Raw genomic sequence first — 19,344 nt, 5'->3', positions numbered from 1 at the left:
TGTGTGAGTGTGGTGGAGACCAGCCCGAGAAGAGAACCACCAGAGCTCGAGCCGAGAAAGAACAGGCACAGAGCAGCAGAGCAAAACGCACGGAACGCAGACACAAACTAGAAAGAAAAGAGACCCACAAAGACCGAACACACAAGACAGCAACGAGCCAACCAGAAAGAAAGCAGACAGACACAAAGACATAGAAAGGAAAGACGAGAAGAGCGCACCCTCCCTCTCTCTCTCTCCCCCCCTCTCCATCTTCCCTTCCCTCTCCCTCCCCCCTCCCTCTCCCCTTCCCTCCCTCCCTCTCCCCTTCCCTCCCTCCCTCTCCCCCTCTTCCTCTCCCCCCTTCCCTCACTTCCTCTCCCCCTCTTCCCCCTTCCCTCCCCCCTTCCCTCACTTCCTCTCCCCCCTTCCCTCCCCCTCTTCCCCCTTCCCTCCCTTCCTCTCCCCCCCCTCCCTCTCCCCTCCCCCCTCCCTCTCCCCTCCCCTCCCCACTCCCACCCTCTCTCCCCCTCCCTCCCCTCTCCCCTCCCCACTCCCACCCTCTCTCCCCCCCTCTCCCCTCCCCACTCCCACCCTCTCTACCCCCCTCTCCCTCCCTCCCCACTCCCTCTCCCCTCTCCCCTCCCACCCTCTCTCCCCCTCCCTCCCCCCCTCTCCCTCCCTCCCCACTCCCTCTCCCCTCCTCCCTCCCGACTCCCTCTCCCCTCCCCCCCCTCCTCCCTCCCGACTCCCTCTCCCCTCCCCCCCCCTCCCTCTTTCCCCCCCTCCCTCTTCTCTTCCCCCCCCTCCCTCTTCCCCCCCTCCCTCTTCCCCCCCCTCCCTCTTCTCTTCCCCCCCCCTCCCTCTTCTCTTCCCCCCCCTCCCTCTTCTCTTCCCCCCCCCTCCCTCTTCTCTTCCCCCCCCCTCCCTCTTCTCTTCCCCCCCCCTCCCTCTTCTCTTCCCCCCCCCTCCCTCTTCTCTTCCCCCCCCCCTCCCTCTTCTCTTCCCCCCCCTCCCTCTTCCCCCCCCTCCCTCTTCCCCCCCCTCCCTCTTCTCTTCCCCCCCCCTCCCTCTTCTCTTCCCCCCCCTCCCTCTTCTCTTCCCCCCCCCTCCCTCTTCTCTTCCCCCCCCCTCCCTCTTCTCTTCCCCCCCCCTCCCTCTTCTCTTCCCCCCCCTCCCTCTTCTCTTCCCCCCCCCTCCCTCTTCTCTTCCCCCCCCCTCCCTCTTCTCTTCCCCCCCCCTCCCTCTTCTCTTCCCCCCCCCCTCCCTCTTCTCTTCCCCCCCCTCGCTATCAGAAACACATAGACACTGACAGACAGAGCGAGAGACACACACATATGGGGGGGGGGGGGCGCCCCAGCACACTGTTGGAGGGCTCCCGGTGCTGCAGTCGGTGAGTAGAAACGTAATTTTTTATTTATTGATTTTTTAATTTTTTAATTTTTTTTGATTGATTTATTGGTTGATTTATTGATGTATTTATCATTTATTATTGATGATGGCTTTTTATTTGTAAAAGTGAAGTGTTTCATATTTGTAAACTTCTCTCCCCCCTCCCACCCCCCATCTCTCGTTCCCTGCGCCTGATTTTCTAAGTGTAGGCAAGGTTTTTCTAAGCGTACAAAAATCTACACTTACTCCATTCTAAGTTAGTTTGGAGTAAGTTTTCGCTGCCTAAACTTGCAAAACAGACTTAAGTGGCCGGACACGCCCCCTTTTGAAAAAAAAAATCTGTTCTGTTCTAACTGACTAGAACTGGAGCAAACTAAATGCCGAGAATTGCAATTTCTAAGATACTCCATTCTAAACCGGTTGCTCCAAAAAAATAGGAGCAACTCAGGCCGAAACTTGACCCCAAAAATTCTCTAGTAGGATTCATAGCTAGGTGGGGCGTGTACATGCTTATCATCACAAACCTGTGTGAAGTCCTTTTCTGCTCGCCTTTGCTTCTTTAAAAAAAATCCAAGTAGATGTTGTTAAAGCAACGAGCGGTTAGTGTATAGTAAGCAATCCTACCATTTCACAAACCATGGATGAAAAAAGGTCTGAGCCCCCCAGCTAACGTAATTGTTATGTCTCAATAATATGGGAAGTTTGAAATTATCATAAATAAATTAGGAATAACGCCAGAACCAAACACAGCCTGTCTGCCTTCTGCTAGCTGTAGGAGACAGACTTCTTCTCTGGAAAAATAACAGCACACGGTCTGAATTACACACAAATATTATTCCTGGACCCGTTCTGGAACCAATCTACCCAAACCTTTATTTTCATTCCGAAATGAACCATTAGAGAATCCAATATAGACAGCTTATGACATAATAAAAATAAACAGTGGTGACCAGACAAAGTTTACATAAAGCATTGTGTACAAGTTCTAAACTGCTCAAGTTCAAAGCTATTGGTAGCAACAGCGCTTATTTAAAAAACATGTAAAATAATTTAATAAGACATGGTTGATATTCTGTGGCAATGCATTCAAGATGGGAAATGAAATAGGTCTTCATCACTAAGCAAAATGGGCGATGGTGGACCAGCAACTCGTTTTATGTCCCACTTGATTTTCTGTCCCACTGAAGTCAGTGGTGGGATGTAAAACCAGCTGCTGATTCGCCACTGCTTGTCTTGTAGTACAGCCAGAGACCAATTTCAACCCCAAAGAGTCGAGACGAAGCACAATTTTAGTTGGAGGACAGGAGGACAAGAGAAGAGGAGAGAAGACAGCATGGGGAGTGGAAGAGGAGGAGAGAAGAGATGGGGAGGAAGCAAGCGGGTAGAGGATAGAGACAGTGGAGTTGGGGAAAGGAGGAGGAAAAGTGTGGCAGGGAAGGGGGGTGAAAGGAAAAGTGGAGTTGGTGAAGGGGAGAGAAGAGAGGAAGAGTGGAAGGAGGAGGGATGAGTGAGTTAAGAAGAGAATGCAAGACACGGGAGGGGAGAGGTGGTTGGGGATGGGGAAAGATATGTTTTGTAAAATCTATTATAAATAAAAACATTTTTTATCTTCGAGCACTGATTTTAGAGTTTTTTCTATATATGAATAAAAAAATTCAGGTTGGAACTTGGACTAAATAGGGTGGAAGGTGAGAATGCAGCCCCAGCAGCAAGTAGAGGGTCTCCAGCAGAATACGGGGATTGTACTTCCTGCCAGGATTGCCAAAGACTGAGGGAGCAGGGCGCTTGAGTGATGGAGAAGTTAATGGGTCCTGAAGAGGTTGCAGTCGGAGACAGAGACCTGTGCTGCAGTGGAGGTGAGGGGTGAAAGTACAGTGACAAAGAGAGATTAAGTTCAAGGGGGTGGAGACTGAGGATAGTCAGGTGAGTGCAGCAAGTGGGGAATCTGATCAGTGGGCTGAATCTATAGAGTGCATAGTATGAATCATCATGATTAGGCAACCCTTACCCAGCAACAGCCCTGTAATCTCTCGGGAGAGGCAAAAAACAGCTGAAAACCCACAGCAAATTAGGACAAGAAAAATCTGGGAAATTTCTCCTCCCCTTTAGGCGGTCGGAAAGTAGTCCAGGCGACCACATTGACCATGCTTATATTACCTCATATTCCACCCACCTTTTATAAAAAGCGATCTCTGTCCCAGACAGGAGATGGCCTAGCTCCCTTTTGAAGGTTTGAGAGTCAGCAGTTACCGCACGAGCCGGAAACTTGTTTCAAATGTCCACTATCCTCTGGGAAAAGAAGAACTGTCTAATGTCTAATGTAGCCCTAGCCTTGGCTAACTTATACACATAACCCCTGGTCTTCCCCAATTGAAATAATTTATCAATAGGAACACAATCTTCTCCTTTAACTACTTGATAGGGATGGGTGGATGTTCAAGGTAAGTTAGTGTGAGTAAGGATGTGCAGGAGAAGGAAAGGGAAGGCAGAGAGATGGGATGTGATGAGAAACACAGGAGGATGAAGGTGAGTGTGGCTTTGCAGTAATGTTTCGTGATCTACTGAGATCATTGAAAGGTTTGTGCCACTGCAGCCAGGTCCTCCTGAGAACATCCCTACTTGTGACCTACTGTGGAATGTGCAACCAGGCTGTTTTGGTCTCCTGGGGAAGTGTCTTCTGCCCATGGGAAGGGAAGAGGACCTCCCTGCATGCTGTGACTCCCTCCATAAGCATATGGAGGGAGTCCTGGGAAAACCTGGGTGCAGCCGTGGACCTTTGTGCAGTAATTGTCAGTGTTTGCAGCATCTCAATGCTGCAGAACATTGACAGCACAACTGTCAAAACAAAGTTGACCATTATCCCTTTAAGGAAACTAGCTGATGTCCTTTGCTTCTGCTGCTTACTAGGGGCACGGGACCATGTCTTATCAGTTGATGGTCCTGTACACTCAAGCCCCAATATGCTACACCAATATTGTGCTTTCAGTACAGGGTTTGATTTTCATCAGTTATTTCCTACAGATTCAGTATTGTATAATAATGCATGCACTGGAACTGACAAATGATTACCATACAGACATTAAGTTTTAGTTCATGCCAAGCACAATTAAATCCATTTATGACATTTGTATACTTTTTGAAAATTAGCAGAAATCTAATCAGAACATGATTTATATCTTTTTTTAAACTCCTGTTCTCTGAACTAGCATTGGAAAGGGTTCAGAAAAGATTTTGGTTATTTTACCACAGTGATCCAATGCTAAAAAAAAGTCTCCCGAGCAGAGAAATTCACCCTCCTGTGCAACTGCAACTATTTCCTGTTTATTCAAGTGCTCTGCACAAGTTTTGTTTTGTCCCTGTTCTGGGTTACTTAGCTCTTTCATTAATGGAATGAGTCATGGTGCTGATTCATTCAAGCAGCACTTTTCCAGTCAAAAAAAAAATGGAGATAAAGGGGTTAGAAAGTAAATACAAGCTGAAAGCGCCTAGCAGACGAGTAAGAAATGATCTTGGTGAGACCATTATCTGAGGGGTGTTTGGTGAGATATATCGAAGTTCAACAGCAACTCTTTGAAAGTTTTCTTTGTAATCCAAGGTGAGCTGCTGCTGCATTTTCAGAACTCTGAAAACCTATGGAGCAAATCCCTCGTATTGAAAATCTTACTGAAACAGTCAGAATGAGTGAACCCTATTTTGTACTGATGTTGACTTTATTTTGCTAAAAGTAGTCACATGAGGAATGTCATGCTCTGATAAAGTAATTAAAGCCCAATCTACAGGCAACTTGTTTGTGAACTAGCTTGAAGTCAGTCAGTGAAACAGAATAAATCATTATTAACTCATGCTTGTTTACATGTAGCTAATGGACCAGTTCTGTGATTTCCCAACATCTGGTTTTCACACAGCCAGAGAATACTACCATTACTCTCTGGGGGGAAAAACAATTCTGAGATTTCAATATGTGCCGCAGGGTGAAAAAGAAGTCCATTTAAATTATTTATTTATATTGAGACAACACGCTGCAGAAAGTCAGTGCATTCTGGGTTGAATTAAATAATAGTTCTCTGAGTAGCTGGTATATTTATTATGTAAAAGTACAGGCTGCACTGTGATATGATGTGGCCCACAATGCATTGCAGGAAGGGAGAGGAAGAGAGGTGTCCAGGTCCCATCAACAGCTTAGATTTCTGCACAGTACGTGGTTGGGAACATTTGGCAGAGGATTGTGCTCGTGAGCAGCCTGTTAAAATTTACTACTGCATAAATGTTAAATTTCCCTTCATGTGTTGTCATGAAAACATTGCAGGAATTATAATTAGGAACATTATTGCCTATTTTGAAGATAAATAAGGCAATAAACATACATCTACTTTATCCTCCATTTCAAAAACATGGTAGTCAATCCTAAAAAAAAAGTAATCTACTAGTAGCTGTCTTGAAGGATACAGCAGACCACGATGAATCAGGACACATGCTCCGGTGAGTACTGTAGGGTTCCTCTAGAGCAGCCCAGGCAGCGGATGTGTTAAGGATGCAGAGTCATGAGCCAGGTGGTCAAGGGATAGTCCCGGTCACCCAGTAGCCACCCTCTATTTGTCATCTGCCATGTTCTTGCCCACTCCCTTAACCTGTTTATATCCCTCTGCAGCCTTTTTGCATCCTCCTCACAATTTACTTTCCCACCTAGCTTTGTATTGTCAGCAAACTTGGATACATTACACTCGGTCCACTCATCTAAGATATTGATATAGATTGAGGCTTAAGCACTGATCCTTGCGGTTCCTCACTAGTTACGGCCTGCCAACCCAAAAATGACCCGTTTATTTCTACTCTGTTTTCTGTCCGTTAACCAATCCTCAATCCATGCCAGTATATTACCCCCAATCCCATGAGCTCTAATTTTAAGAAAGAAACTCTTGTGTGGCATCTTTATCGAATGGTTTCTGAAAATCTAAATGCACTACATTCAATGGTTCCACCTTAACTACCCTGCTCGTTACAACCTCAAAAAACTCTTAGATTTGTAAATCATGATTTCCCTTTCATAAATCCGTGTTGACTCTGCCCAATCACACTATGATTTTCTAAGTGCCCTGTTACCATGCCCCTAATAATAGATTCTAGCATTTTCCCTACTACTAATGTCAGGTTGAAGAAATGGGCATATAATGAGTACATAGTTCGAGAAGCTGATGCTGAGTGGATAGTACGTGGCACATTTCACAACAGCTGCTCAAGCATATTTGCACAGAAAAGACATTATAATTATTCATACTTCCAGCTTATGCATCAACCAGGCCATATAATGCTTACTTACTGACAGCCTCTCGGATGGTTTCTTTAAAGTGGTTGAGAGCATTGGCGTGCAAGTCCTTTCTGCACTCCCTGTCTATTTTGAAGATGAGCCTTTTCACTGACGGGAATGAGCCAATATTTTGTGCTATTTATTTTTGGCAGCATCACAGTTTAATAATCTAATGCATAGCTTAACTGAAGTATAGAAAATTTCAATACTGAATGAATATATTGTAATTGTCAGCTATGTGAATATTTATCAGCAGCCTTCAATCTTCCTCAGCTACATTATTCTGGGATTTTTTTCTGATCCTGCTGTGCTCATTTCAACCATGTTTGTGTCTTCCCTTTGAAACATAGAAAATAGGTGCAGGAGAAGGCCATTCGGCCTTTCGAGCCTGCACCACCATTCAATAAGATCATGGCTGATCATTCACCTCAGTACCCCTTTCCTGCTTTCTCTCCATACCCCTTGATCCCTTTAGCCATAAGGGCCATATTTAACTCCCTCATGAATATATCCATTGAACTGGCATCAACAACTCTCTGCGGTAGAGAATTCCACGGGTTAACAACTCTCTGAATAAAGAAGTTTCTCCTCATCTCAGTCCTAAATGGACTATCCCTTATCCTTACACTGTGTCCCCGGGTTCTGGACTGTCCCAACATCGGGAACATTCTTCTTGCATCTAACCTGTCCAGTCCCATCAGAATATTATATGTTTCTATGAGATCCCCTCTCATCCTTCTAAACTCCAGTGAATACAGGCCCAGTCTCTCCCCATATGTCAGTCCTGCCATCCCTGGAATCAGTCTGGTGAACCTTCGCTGCACTCCCTCAATAGCAAGAACATCCTTCCTCAGATTAGGAGACCAAAACTGAACAGAATATTCCAGGTGAGGCCTCTGTACAACTGCAGTAAGACCTCCCTGCTCCAAAATCAAATCCCCTAGCTATGAAGACCAACATACCATTTGTCTTCTTCATCGCCTGCTGTACCTGCATGCCAACTTTCAATGATTAATGTACCATGACACCCAAGTCTCATTGCACCTCCCCTTTTCTTAATCTGCCGCCATTCAGATAATATTCTGCCTTCGTGTTTTTGTCAGCAAAGTGGATAACCTTACACTTATCCACATTATACTGCATCTGCCATGCATTTATTTGCCCACTCACCTAACATGTCCAAGTCACCCTGCAGCCTCTTAGCATCCTCCATACAGCTTACACCACCACCCAGCAGTGTAATCTGCAAACTTGGAGATATTACACTCAATTCCTTCATCTAAATCATTGATGTATATTGTAAATAGCTAGGGACCCAGCACTGAGCCCTGCGGCACCCCGCTAGTCACTGCCTGCCATTCTGAAAAGGACCCGTTAATCCCGATTCTCTGCTTCCTGTCTGCCAACCAGTTCTCTATCCACGTCAGTATATTACCCCCAATACCATGTGCTTTAATTTTGCACACCAATCTCTTGTATGAGACCTTGTCAAAAGCCTTTTGCAAGTCCAAATACACCACATCCACTTATCCACTCTACTAGTGGTTCTCCCTTATCCACTCTACTAGTTACATCCTCAAAAAATTCAAGAAGATTTGTAAAGCATGATTTCCCTTTCATAAATCCATGCTGACTTGGACCGATCCTGCCACTGCTTTCCAAATGCGCTGCTATTTCATCTTTAATAATTGATTCCAACATTTCCCCCACCACTGATGTCAGGCTAACTGGTCTATAATTACCCGTTTTCTCTCTCCCTCCTTTTTTTTTTAAAAAGTGGTGTTACATTTGCTACCCTCCAGTCCATAGAAACTGATCCAGAGTTGATAGACGGTTGGAAAATGATCACCAATGCATCCACTATTTCTAGGGCCACTTCCTTAATTACTCTGGGATGCAGACTATCAGGCCCCGGCAATTTATCGGCCTTCAATCCCATCAATTTCCCTGACACAATTTCCTACTAATAAGGATTTCCTTCAGTTCCTCCTTCTCACTAGACCCTCGATCCCCTAGTATTTTCGGAAGGTTCTTTGTGTCTTCCTTCGTGAAGACAGAACCGAAGTATTTGTTCATGTGGTCTGTCATTTCTTTGTTCCCCATTATAACTTCACCTGAATCTGACTGCAAGGGACCTACGTTTGTCTTCACTAATCTTTTTCTCTTCACATATCTATAGAAGCGTTTGCAGTCAGTTTTTATGTTCCCAGCAAGCTTCCTCTCATACTCTATTTTCCCCCTCCTAATTAAACCCTTTGTCCTCCTCTGCTGGATTTTAAATTTCTCCCAGTCTTCAGGTTTGCTGCTTTTTCTGGCCAATTTATATGCCTCTTCCTTGGATTTAACACTATCCTTAATTTCCCTTGTTAGCCACGGTTAAGCCACCTTCCCCGTTTTATTTTTTACTCTAGACAGGGATGTACAATTGTTGCAGTTTATCCATGTGATCTTTAAATGTTTGCCATTGCCTATCCACCGTCAACCCTTTAAGTATCATTTCGCCAGTCTATTCTCGCCAATTCACGTCTCATACCATCGACGTTACCTTTCCTTAAGCTCAGGACCCTAGTCTCTGAATTAACTGTGTCACTCTCCATCTTAATAAAGAATTCTACATTATGGTCACTCTTCCCCACGGGGCCTCGCACAACAAGATTGCTAATTAGTCCTTTCTCATTACACAACATCCAGTCTAGGATGGCCAGCCCTCTAGTTGGTTCCTCGACATATTGGTCTAGAAAACTATCCCTAATACACTCCAGGAAATCCTCCTCCACCGTATTGCTCCCTGACTGGTTAGCCCAATCAATATGTAGATTAAAGTCGCCCATGATAACTGCTGTACCTTTATTGCACGCATCACGAATTTCCTGTTTGATGCCATCCCCAACCTCACTACTACTGTTTGGTGGTCTGTACACAACTCCCACTAGCGTTTTCTGCCCTTTGGTATTCCACAACTCCACTCATACAGATTCCACATCATCCAAGCTAATGTCCTTCCTTACTATTGCGTTAATTTCCTCTTTAACCAGCAACGCTATCCCACCTCCTTTTCCTTTCTGTCTATCCTTCCTGAATGTTGAATACCTCTGGATGTTGAGTTCCCAGCCCTGGTCACCCTGGAGCCATGTCTCCGTAATGCCAATTATATCATCGTCGTTAATTGCTGCCTGCGCAGTTAATTCGTCCACCTTATTACGAATACTCTTCGCATTGAGGCCTAGAGCCTTCAGGCTTGTCTTTTTAAACACACTTTGCCCCTTTAGAATTTTGCTGCAATGTGGCCCTTTTTGCTTTTTGCCTTCGGTTTCTCTGCCCTCCACTTTTACTTTTCTTCTTTCTATCTTTTGCTTTTGCCCCCATTCTATTTTCCTCTGTCTCCCTTTGCATTGCATTTATAGCCAGTTACTAAGTCAATTCTGGTTTAGGTGCTCAAACAAACTCATCTGGCTTGTTTAGTATCAGAATCTACCTATGTATATATGACAGTCTCCATAAATGGCAGGATACATTTATTCTCACATTCTCCATTCTCATCTTGGCACACAACGGCTTCCCTGTGTAGGCCTCTGGCTAAAATAGCTGTCGGATCACAATGATGTAATCAGAGTCCAATTCACATATTTAAAGAAGGACTCCGTTGGTGTTCTTGCAGATAAAATTGTAGCCCGCAGATCAGTGGGGAACTTCTGCGGGAGAGTCCCATGGGGAAATTTTAACTCCATCTAATATTAAATCAAAAATTCAACTAATCATCCTTGTGTATTCCCTTGAAGACTGTCTTGCATGTGCCTTTGTCTATCCTCGTGCTCCTACGCAGTACTACCCCAATAACTGCAGCATGGCTGCTGGCTTTCAGTGGGGGGGATTGCAAATAGCCTTGCAGGACGAGCTCGAGGAGCTGTAGGCCTTGTAGGCCCAGCTTCAGACTGTACCACTGCAGCATTGGCGCCAGCCGTTTGGGCTGGCTGGCTGACAGGTAACAGCAAGGGCACTGGCAGAGTGGCAGTGGTGGGAGGACGAATGCTGTCATCCAGATCTATTGCCACTGCCCTCACCAGTCCTAGTAATCTGCTGGAGTACAGACTGCTGGACTGCTGTGACACCCTGCAAGCCACTTTCAACAGTGGTAAACCCAGCCATGATGACAGCAGTCTGTGCTTGCGTGGCAACAAGCAGAGGTTGCATGACTTCAGTCTGAGCTTGTGCTGCAGCACTCAGACGTTGGGTAGCTTGTGCTTTTGCTGCAATGGAAGCTGAGACTTCAGCCATCAGATGTAGCTTGATGGTTGGGGTCACAAATGAATTAATGGATCTGCTCAAGCCCTTCCACGCTGGAAAGGATGGGTTCCAAGCTCTGCCCAAAGCCCTGTGCAAGGCTGCAGCTGGACTCCTCCATGCTCATTGATCTTGCATTCAAGCTTTCTGACAGGCCTCTCAATGCACAAAGTGTTTCATTATGCATACCCATCAGCGTTCTTCAGTAGGTTGTCCCATCGAGGTCTTCATCCGAGTTCTGTGCAGCAGAACTCGTGTGCGACCTCACCCTCCAGGGAACTGGCACCCGAGTTAATCTTCCCTCCTGCCCTGGCTGCAGCCCATTTGTGTCCGATGTCTCACCACATGCAGATCCCGCATCTAACCTATCCTCTAATGTGTGCGGAGTGTCAGTATTTGAGCTGGCGGCTGGGAGTGTGAAATTGAGTGACGGTGTTTCTTCTTCTTCACTCTCCTCTCCCTCTTGTTGTTCGACCAATGGCTGGGCAGGCTGGATTTCTTGGATGTCTGAAATGAGAAAGGCACAAGGGTAGGATTATGGTGAGGGGAGGACCAAGAGGTGTATGCTTACACCATATGCAGATTGTAAATCAGAAGAGATTGTGGGATGAGGGGGATGTGGGATGTGAGAAAGAAGATAACGTATGAGGATACCGGTATCTTGTATTCTTTCAGCCTTGTCTCTGCCCACTGGCTCAGCCATGCCCCTGCCAAGAATGGCGAGCATCGTCGCCTCCAAGAGGTTGAGGTGATGCAAGCGAGCCTGTTCCCCGCTGGTTAATGACTGTTGTCATCTGTTAAGCACCACCTTTTCCTGCAAGAGAAAGCTAAGTATATCAGTGAATGTGATGTAATATGTTTGGGTGATGTGCATGTCATGGTTGAATAGCTGACAGTGTGTTCAGGCTGTGAGATGCAGGTGAGAGACTTGTAGCAGTGGTAAATGTGTGCGGGTGAGGTGAAGCTATGAATGTGAGGTGAGTTGTGTTTGGTCGAGATTGCTGGTAGGTGAGTGATGGGTGTGTGGTATATTGAGGAGTGTGTGAGGCTAGTTGTGCAGATGGTGGGATATGGCATTTCAAGATGAATTCACTGACCTTGACCACGCGTGTGAGGTCATTAAACTTCTTCCTGCACTGAGAACAGGTCCTCGTGGCTATACTGCTGGTATTGACCACATTGGATTCTGCTCCCACTGCAGTCTTGTCTGTTGCCTAGAGGGCCTCCTGTGTGAATAGGACTTCTCTCCTGGAGTTGACCTCCAGGACTAATGCTACCAATGCTGCATCTTGGAAAATCTTGGAGCCCTTTTTCTGACCTGTTGAGCCATTACTCAGTCTTCTATTTCTGACAGTAGCTTCCACAAGCACTTCCTCCACCTATTGCAGGCAGAATGCACCTGTCCTTTAAGAGGTCCAGACTGCCTTTAAATTGTGCAGCCTAGCTTTAATTGGAGCTAGCCTCGCATAACTTGGGCACCCTGTTGAGCATTCAGCCACTTAGCAGCGCATTCAGTGCAGTGGCAGAGAGGTTGTTTGCAAGTAATTAAGACTTATCATGCTGTTAAAGATTCACTTACACTTTTTCTGGCGTATTTAGTGGGTAACTAATGGGCAAGTCCAGCAACTTCACGCCCTTACATGTGTTTTAATGCCGAATCTATCGGCATGCTACTGGTGTAGCGAAGCTTGTGGAGGAGCATGGCATCTTGGACAGCAACTTCCTGATTTCCACATTTAACATGTGCGAATGCCGGATGTTGCTGTCTGATTTACTCCATAATAACCATGTGTATTGATAGCCTCACTGTTATTTTTACCGCAAAATCCCAGCCAAAATCTTGTTTTAGTGATGTTGATTGAGGGAGAAATATTGGCAGGCACGGTTGAAGCAGGCTGTACCCGTGGAATGCATTATCTTGCTGCCACTGCAAGTTGATGCTGATTTTGATCTTATCACCTGCATAGTGAAAGCAAGCAGGTGTGACTTATAAAAGACAGACTTGTATTTATATAGCGCATTTCAAGTCCTGACGCTGTCCCAAAGTGCTTTACAGTCAATTAAGTACATTTTAGGAGGGGTGGGGAACGCGATCTTGAAAATGCCAGCAGCGAGCGGGATATTTTTTTAGGCCTAGGAGGAGCACTTGGATTTCTCCTGGGCGCACAAAAATAAAATGCAAGAATTTCTTCAGCCTCATTTTGAGTGGTCTGCAGCTCAAGGACCTTTAAGGACTGGCAGTCAGGCCGCTCAATGGCTGGTATGACTGGGTGGAGCGTGCATGGCACAAGCTCTGCCCATTTGTTCCTGAATTTTGCAATTGGGGGTCCTTTAACAATGTAGGACCTGATTTGCACTTTAAGCAGCTTTATGCCTGTCTGAGGCAGCTGGGCTGCTCGCCCATTCACAAGCCCGCCTGAATATTGCATCAGGTGGGTTTTGGACGTCAAAGTAGCGGCCCAATTGTCAGCTGCTGGCCACCCATTTATCGGGTGCAAAATGGGGGGCCGTGAGTTGAATTTCTCACTCAGCATCTCTAAATTCTTTATTCAAACACAAATAGGTTAAACTTCGCATGTTTGCTTACATATTTATTTTAATGAATTATTATATTTAAGAGAGTCATAGGACTATCAGGAAAGAACGGAGGAGTGAGACTAATTGGAAAGCTCTTTCAAAGTGTGACACAGGCACAATGGCCTCTGGCTGTACTGTAAGCTTGAATGAATTACTACACTTCTCAACAGCAGGAATGGCAGTGCTGGGAATAGCTCACGGTTACCACTTTGAACACCTAGTAATATTATGATGCAATCTCAGGTCCGATACAGCACAGGTCAGATGTGTGTAAAGCTTCCAGCACTGTACCTTGGTCTGAACCTCAGAGAAGCATCCATATATTCCAGTGTGAATTCTTCCATTTCACCCACTCGTCATTCTTTCCCCTTCTCAGAACAAGACTGCAAATATGCTGATTTACACTAAATTATAACCCACGAGGAGCCAGGCTGAGGCTACCCAAACTAACTTTGTATAGAATCATTTTGCCCACTGGAGAGAAGAGACTTTCATCTGATCAGTATGCAAGTCCCACCCATTCTGGCCTACTTATCTTCATTGCCTTTAACTGAAAATCCATATGAAGGCACACGTGACATCCTCCTCAGAAAGTTCATCAGTTCATTCTCTTAAGCAGTCACCTAATCTTCTCTTTCTTTTGCTTGACTCTGGACTATCTCAAACACTTTAATTTGAATAAACATTGGCAATGTAGCTTGCTGCTATAAAATATCTGTGTATTTCTAAATGCCTCAGTTTTTCAATCTCTCTCTTTCCATAGAGGTAATTTAGCACTCACCCTGATGTACTCTACAGCAGAGTACTGCTCTCCAGCATGGCTATCGAGTCCGCATGTCAAATCCGTTGATGTCCAGCTGAACTCTACTATGAGAATTATCACCAGTATGTTTTTATCGACACCAACACCTTGGCTGCCTGTGCTTGCAAACATCGCATCACCACACCTTCACCAAGAATATGCAGTCTCTAGAGAATACAACCGCTACACCAGCAAAGGCATGCCGATCCAGGCCAACTTGAACAACCTACCACTAACCCGTCTCAAATCTAGGCCATTTTGGACCATTGCCGAAACCCTTCAGCGATCTCCCCTCAGCCTTGATGACCGATGGTGAAATACTTGGAAGAACACTATGACATACGGAATGGAATCCTTTTAGAGGACCCCACAGTGCAACCTGTAGGATCAAACCTTCCTTGCAAACAGTGGACAACCATCAACCGCCTCAGAACTGGTCATGGTAGATGCTGCCATATTCTCCATAGGTGGAGGATTAAAGCATCCCCATCATGTGACTGTGGAGCTCCTAATCAAACCCTGGAGCACTGCCCTCAGAGGAAATTTTCAGGCAGCATATAAGTTATCCACACTGTTACACCGGCAGCTTTGGCCTGGATAGCCAATTTAGATATTGACATTTGATTTGCTACTACCATATAAAAGAAGAATAGACGCAGCAGCAATGCTCATTTCCAGGCATGAAGCCTGACCGGATGGAAGCAGGGTTCAGAGAGAGGGCTGATTCCATGACCCATGCTCTTGTCTATCAAGACTGAAGCCTCATTTGTAATAATATACAGTAAAAATATTTGGAATTCTGGAGGTTTATAGAACTTGCATTTATATAGAACATAGTCATCCTCAGGACATTTCATAACGATTCACATCCAATAAATTACTTTTTAAATGTAGTTACTGTTGTACAAAGGTAAATGTGGCAGCCATTTGTGCACAGCAAGATCCCAGTCAACAAATTAGATAATTGTGGTATTTGTTGAAGGAAGACACTGACAGGATTCCTTGTTCTTCTTTGACATTAGTTCATTTACATCCGCCTGAACAGGCAGACAAGGCTTTTGTTTAATGTCCTATCCAAAAGATATTTGTTTAAGAACTGGATTGGGCCTTGAGCCCATAGCCTTCTGACTCAGACAAAAGGGCTACCAAAATGCCAGCATGCAGCAAGACCTGGACCTCCAACAAGAGAGAGTTGAACCACTACCCCATGATATTTAGCAGCATTACCATCACAGAATCCCCCACCATCAACATCCTAGGGATTACCATTGACCAGAAACTTAACTGTACCGGCCACATAAATACTGTGGTCACAAGAGCAGGTCAGAGACTGGGTATTCTGTGGCAAGTGTGTCACCTCCTGACTCCCCAAAGCCTATCCACCATCTACAAGGCACAAGTCAGGAGTATGATGGAATACTCTCCACTTGCCTGGATGAGTGTAGCTCCAACAACACTCAAGCTCCAACAACGCTCCAACGACATCATCCAGGACAAAGCAGTCTGCTTGATTGGCACCCTTAAACATTCACTCCCTCCACCACCGGCACACTGTGGCTGCATTGTGTACCATCTACAAGATGCACTGCAGCAATTCACCAAGGCTGCTTCCCAAACCCACGACCTCTACCACTTAGGGCAGCAGGTATATGGGAACACCACCATCTCCAAGTTTCCCTCCAAGTCACATACCATCCGGACTTGGAAATGTATTGCTGTTCCTTCATTTTCGCTCGGTCAAAAGAATGGAACTTCCTCCTTAAAAGCACTGTGGGAGTTCCTTTACCACATGGACTTCAGCGGTTCAAGAAGGTAGCTCACCACTACCTTTTCAAGGGCAATTAAGAATGGGCAATAAATACTGGCACCCACATCCCATTAGCCAAGCCAATAATGGAAAATGATTTGCTAAAAATTCCTATAAATTCTTTGTAAAACAATCTGACTTTGAAGACTATTACAAAAAAGGCAGTTCAATCTTTTAGAAGTAGCTTATGTATTAATACTTAATGCATGTAGTGTGTTTGTGCAGTACCTCTGCATACTTTGACATTGAGCTGGCTTCCACAGCATAGACCTTCCTTGCTCCTGCTTGAACTGCGAAGAATGAAAGGATTCCTGATCCACAACCAACATCAAGAACAACCTTTAAAAAAAAAATACACAACAATCAAAAGCCAGAGATTCCTGACTGTTAAACTTTAAACACAGCAAATGCCTGTGTGCAGATTAAGTTCACAGAGTAGGCTTTGCACAAGTAAATGCAATTTGTGAACTTGCCCTTTTCTGGGGGAGGCAAACTGGCACACTTCATTGCAGCACTAACAGCTGGACCAGAAGGGGGAAATAGGACTGTGCACACAAGGCTCTGCAAGCCTGACCTGTTGAGCTCAGCCAGTAACACTGGTAAGTACCGATGAAAACTGGGTGATTCTGCACAGTGAAACTGAGGAGTAAATTTATGACAGAAAACCGTACAAATCCCATTACTATGGCCATCCTATAGCCAAAGCTACATTCATCATGTTGTGCTCCTCTCATCCTGTCATGAATAGATAAGCACGGCATAGATCAGTGTTCTCAATTCAAAATAAAACCTGGTGCCTGTGAATACTTGTGCAACATTTTATTTCATTTACTAGCACTGTTTGGTTTTAAAAGTTATGAGAGCACAGACCTTTGAAGTGTAATGTTGCCAAGGAAGTGTGATGAAACTGGGTTATGTGTTTGTTCAGTTTGAATCTGGGGTGTCCGGTCCCTTTAGACAGCTTTATATGCGTGCATATACACATGGACAATTTGCTGGTTTCAGTCCCTACTGAAGTGCAATTTCTAAGTTAAGTTAGAAGTTTCCCTCGAGATTTGCTATTGGTGAGAGGCTGATGATGACAGATGGTATGTCCGAGGTGGATAATTTCGAATGTTTTTATTAAATTAAGAAATTAAAAATTGTAATTTTGACAATCTTTTTAGTTGGTAAGAGTAAAGTAAAAGAAACATAGAAACATAGAAAATAGGTGCAGGAGTAGGCCATCCGGCCCTTCGAGCCTGCACCACCATTCAATATGATCATGGCTGATCATTCACCTCAGTACTCCTTTCCTGCTTTCTCTCCATACCCCTTGATTCCTTTAGCCATAAGAGCCATATCTAACTCCCTTTTGAATATATCTAACGAACTGGCCTCAGTAACTTTCTGTGATACAGAATTCCACAGGTTCACAATTCTCTGAGTGAAGAAGTTTCTCCTCATCTTGGTCCCAAATGGTTTACCACTTATCCTTAAGACTGTGACCCCTGGTTCTGGACTTCCCCAACATCGGGAACATTCTTCCTGCATCTAACCTGTCCAATCCCGACAGAATTTTACATGTTTCTATGAGATCCCCTCTCATTCTTCTAAATTCCAGTGAATATAAGACTAGTCGATCCAGTCTTTCTACATATGTCAGTCCCGTCAGCCAGAGAATCAGTCTGGTGAACCTTCGCTGCACTCCCTCAATAGCAAGAATGTCCTTCCTCAGATTAAACCAAAACGGCACACAATATTCAAGCTGTGGCCTCACCAAGGCTCTGTAACTGTAGTAAGACCTCCCTGCTCCTATATTCAATTCCTCTCGCTATGAGGGCCAACATGCCATTTGCTTTCTTCACTGTCTGCTGTACCTGCATGCCAACTTTCAATGACTGATGCACCATGTTACCCAGGTCTCGTTGCACCTCCCCTTTTCCTAATGTCACCATTCAGATAATATTCTGCCTTCTTGTTTTTGCCACCAAAGTGGATAACCTCACATTTATACTGCATCTGCCATGCATTTGTCCACTCACCTAACCTGTCCAAGTCACCCTGTAACCTCTTAGCATCCTCCTCGCAGCTCACACTACCACCCAGCTTAGTGTGATCTGCAAACTTGGAGATATTACATTCAATTCCTTCATCTAAATCATTAATGCATATTGTAAATAGCTGGGGTCCCAGCACTGAACCTTGCGGTACACCACTAGTCTCTGCCTGCCATTCTGAAAAGGACCCGTTTATTCCTACTCTTTGCTTTCTGTCTGCCAACCAGTTCCCTATCTACGTCAATACATTACCCCCAATACCATGTGTTATATTTTTGCACATTAATGTCTTGTGTTGGACCTTGTCAAAAGCCTTTTGAAAGTCCAAATACACCACATCCACTGGTTCTTCCTTGTCCACTCTACTAGTTACATCCTTAAAAAATTCCAGAAGATTTGTCAAGCATGATTTCCCTTTCATAAATCCATGCTGACTTGGACCGATCCTGTCACTGCTTTTCAAATATGCTCCTATTACATCTTAAATAATTGATTACAACATTTTACCCACTACCGATGTCAGGCTAACCGGTCTATAATTCCCTGTTTTCTCTCTCCCTCCTTTTTTAAAAAAGTGGGATTACATTAGCTACCCTCCAATCCATAGGAACTGCTCCAGAGTCTATAGAATGTTGGAAAATGACCACCAATGCATCCACTATTTCTAGGGCCATTCCTTAAGTACTCTGGGATGCAGACTATCAGGCCTTCAATGCCATCAATTTCCCTAATACAATTTCCCACCTAATGAGGATTTCCTTCAGTTCCTCCTTCTCGCTAGACCCTCGGTCCCCTAGTATTTCCGGAAGGTTATTTGTGTTTTCCTTAGTGAGGACAGAACCAAAGTATTTGTTCAATTGGTCTGCCATTTCTTTGTTCCCCATTATAAATTCACCTGATTCTGACTGCAAGGGACCTACATTTGTCTTCACTAATTTTTTTCTCTTCACATATCTATAGAAGCTTTTGCAGTTAGTTTTTATGTTCCCTGCAAGCTTACTTTCATACTCTATTTTCCCCCTCCTAATTAAACCCTTTGTCCTCCTCTACTGAATTCTAAATGTATCCCCCGTCCTCTGGTTTTGTGCTTTTTCTGGCCAATTTATATGCCTCTTCCTTCGATTTAACACTATCCCTAATTTCCCTTGTTGGCCATGGTTGAGCC

At 44.8% G+C, this 19,344-nt stretch overlaps 1 protein-coding gene across 3 annotated transcripts in view; it reads right to left on the bottom strand.

Moving 5' to 3' along the window:
- LOC139226764 (histone-arginine methyltransferase CARM1-like) overlaps nt 1–19,344 on the bottom strand; it is a 115,211-nt gene that overhangs the window by 17,296 nt on the left and 78,571 nt on the right. For all 3 annotated transcript variants that reach the window (XR_011587321.1, XR_011587326.1, XM_070857798.1), the window contains exon 5: nt 16,369–16,479. Coding sequence is in view for 1 of the 3 variants with exons in the window: in XM_070857798.1 (XP_070713899.1) it covers nt 16,369–16,479 (111 nt within the window). In the remaining 2 variants the exon portion in view is untranslated. The remainder of the gene's footprint in view (nt 1–16,368; nt 16,480–19,344) is intronic.

The sequence above is a fragment of the Pristiophorus japonicus genome, chromosome 1, assembly GCF_044704955.1.
Source record: "Pristiophorus japonicus isolate sPriJap1 chromosome 1, sPriJap1.hap1, whole genome shotgun sequence".
In the NCBI taxonomy this organism is placed as follows: Eukaryota; Metazoa; Chordata; class Chondrichthyes; family Pristiophoridae; genus Pristiophorus; species Pristiophorus japonicus.
This window is presented reverse-complemented; position numbering and strand designations above follow the sequence as displayed.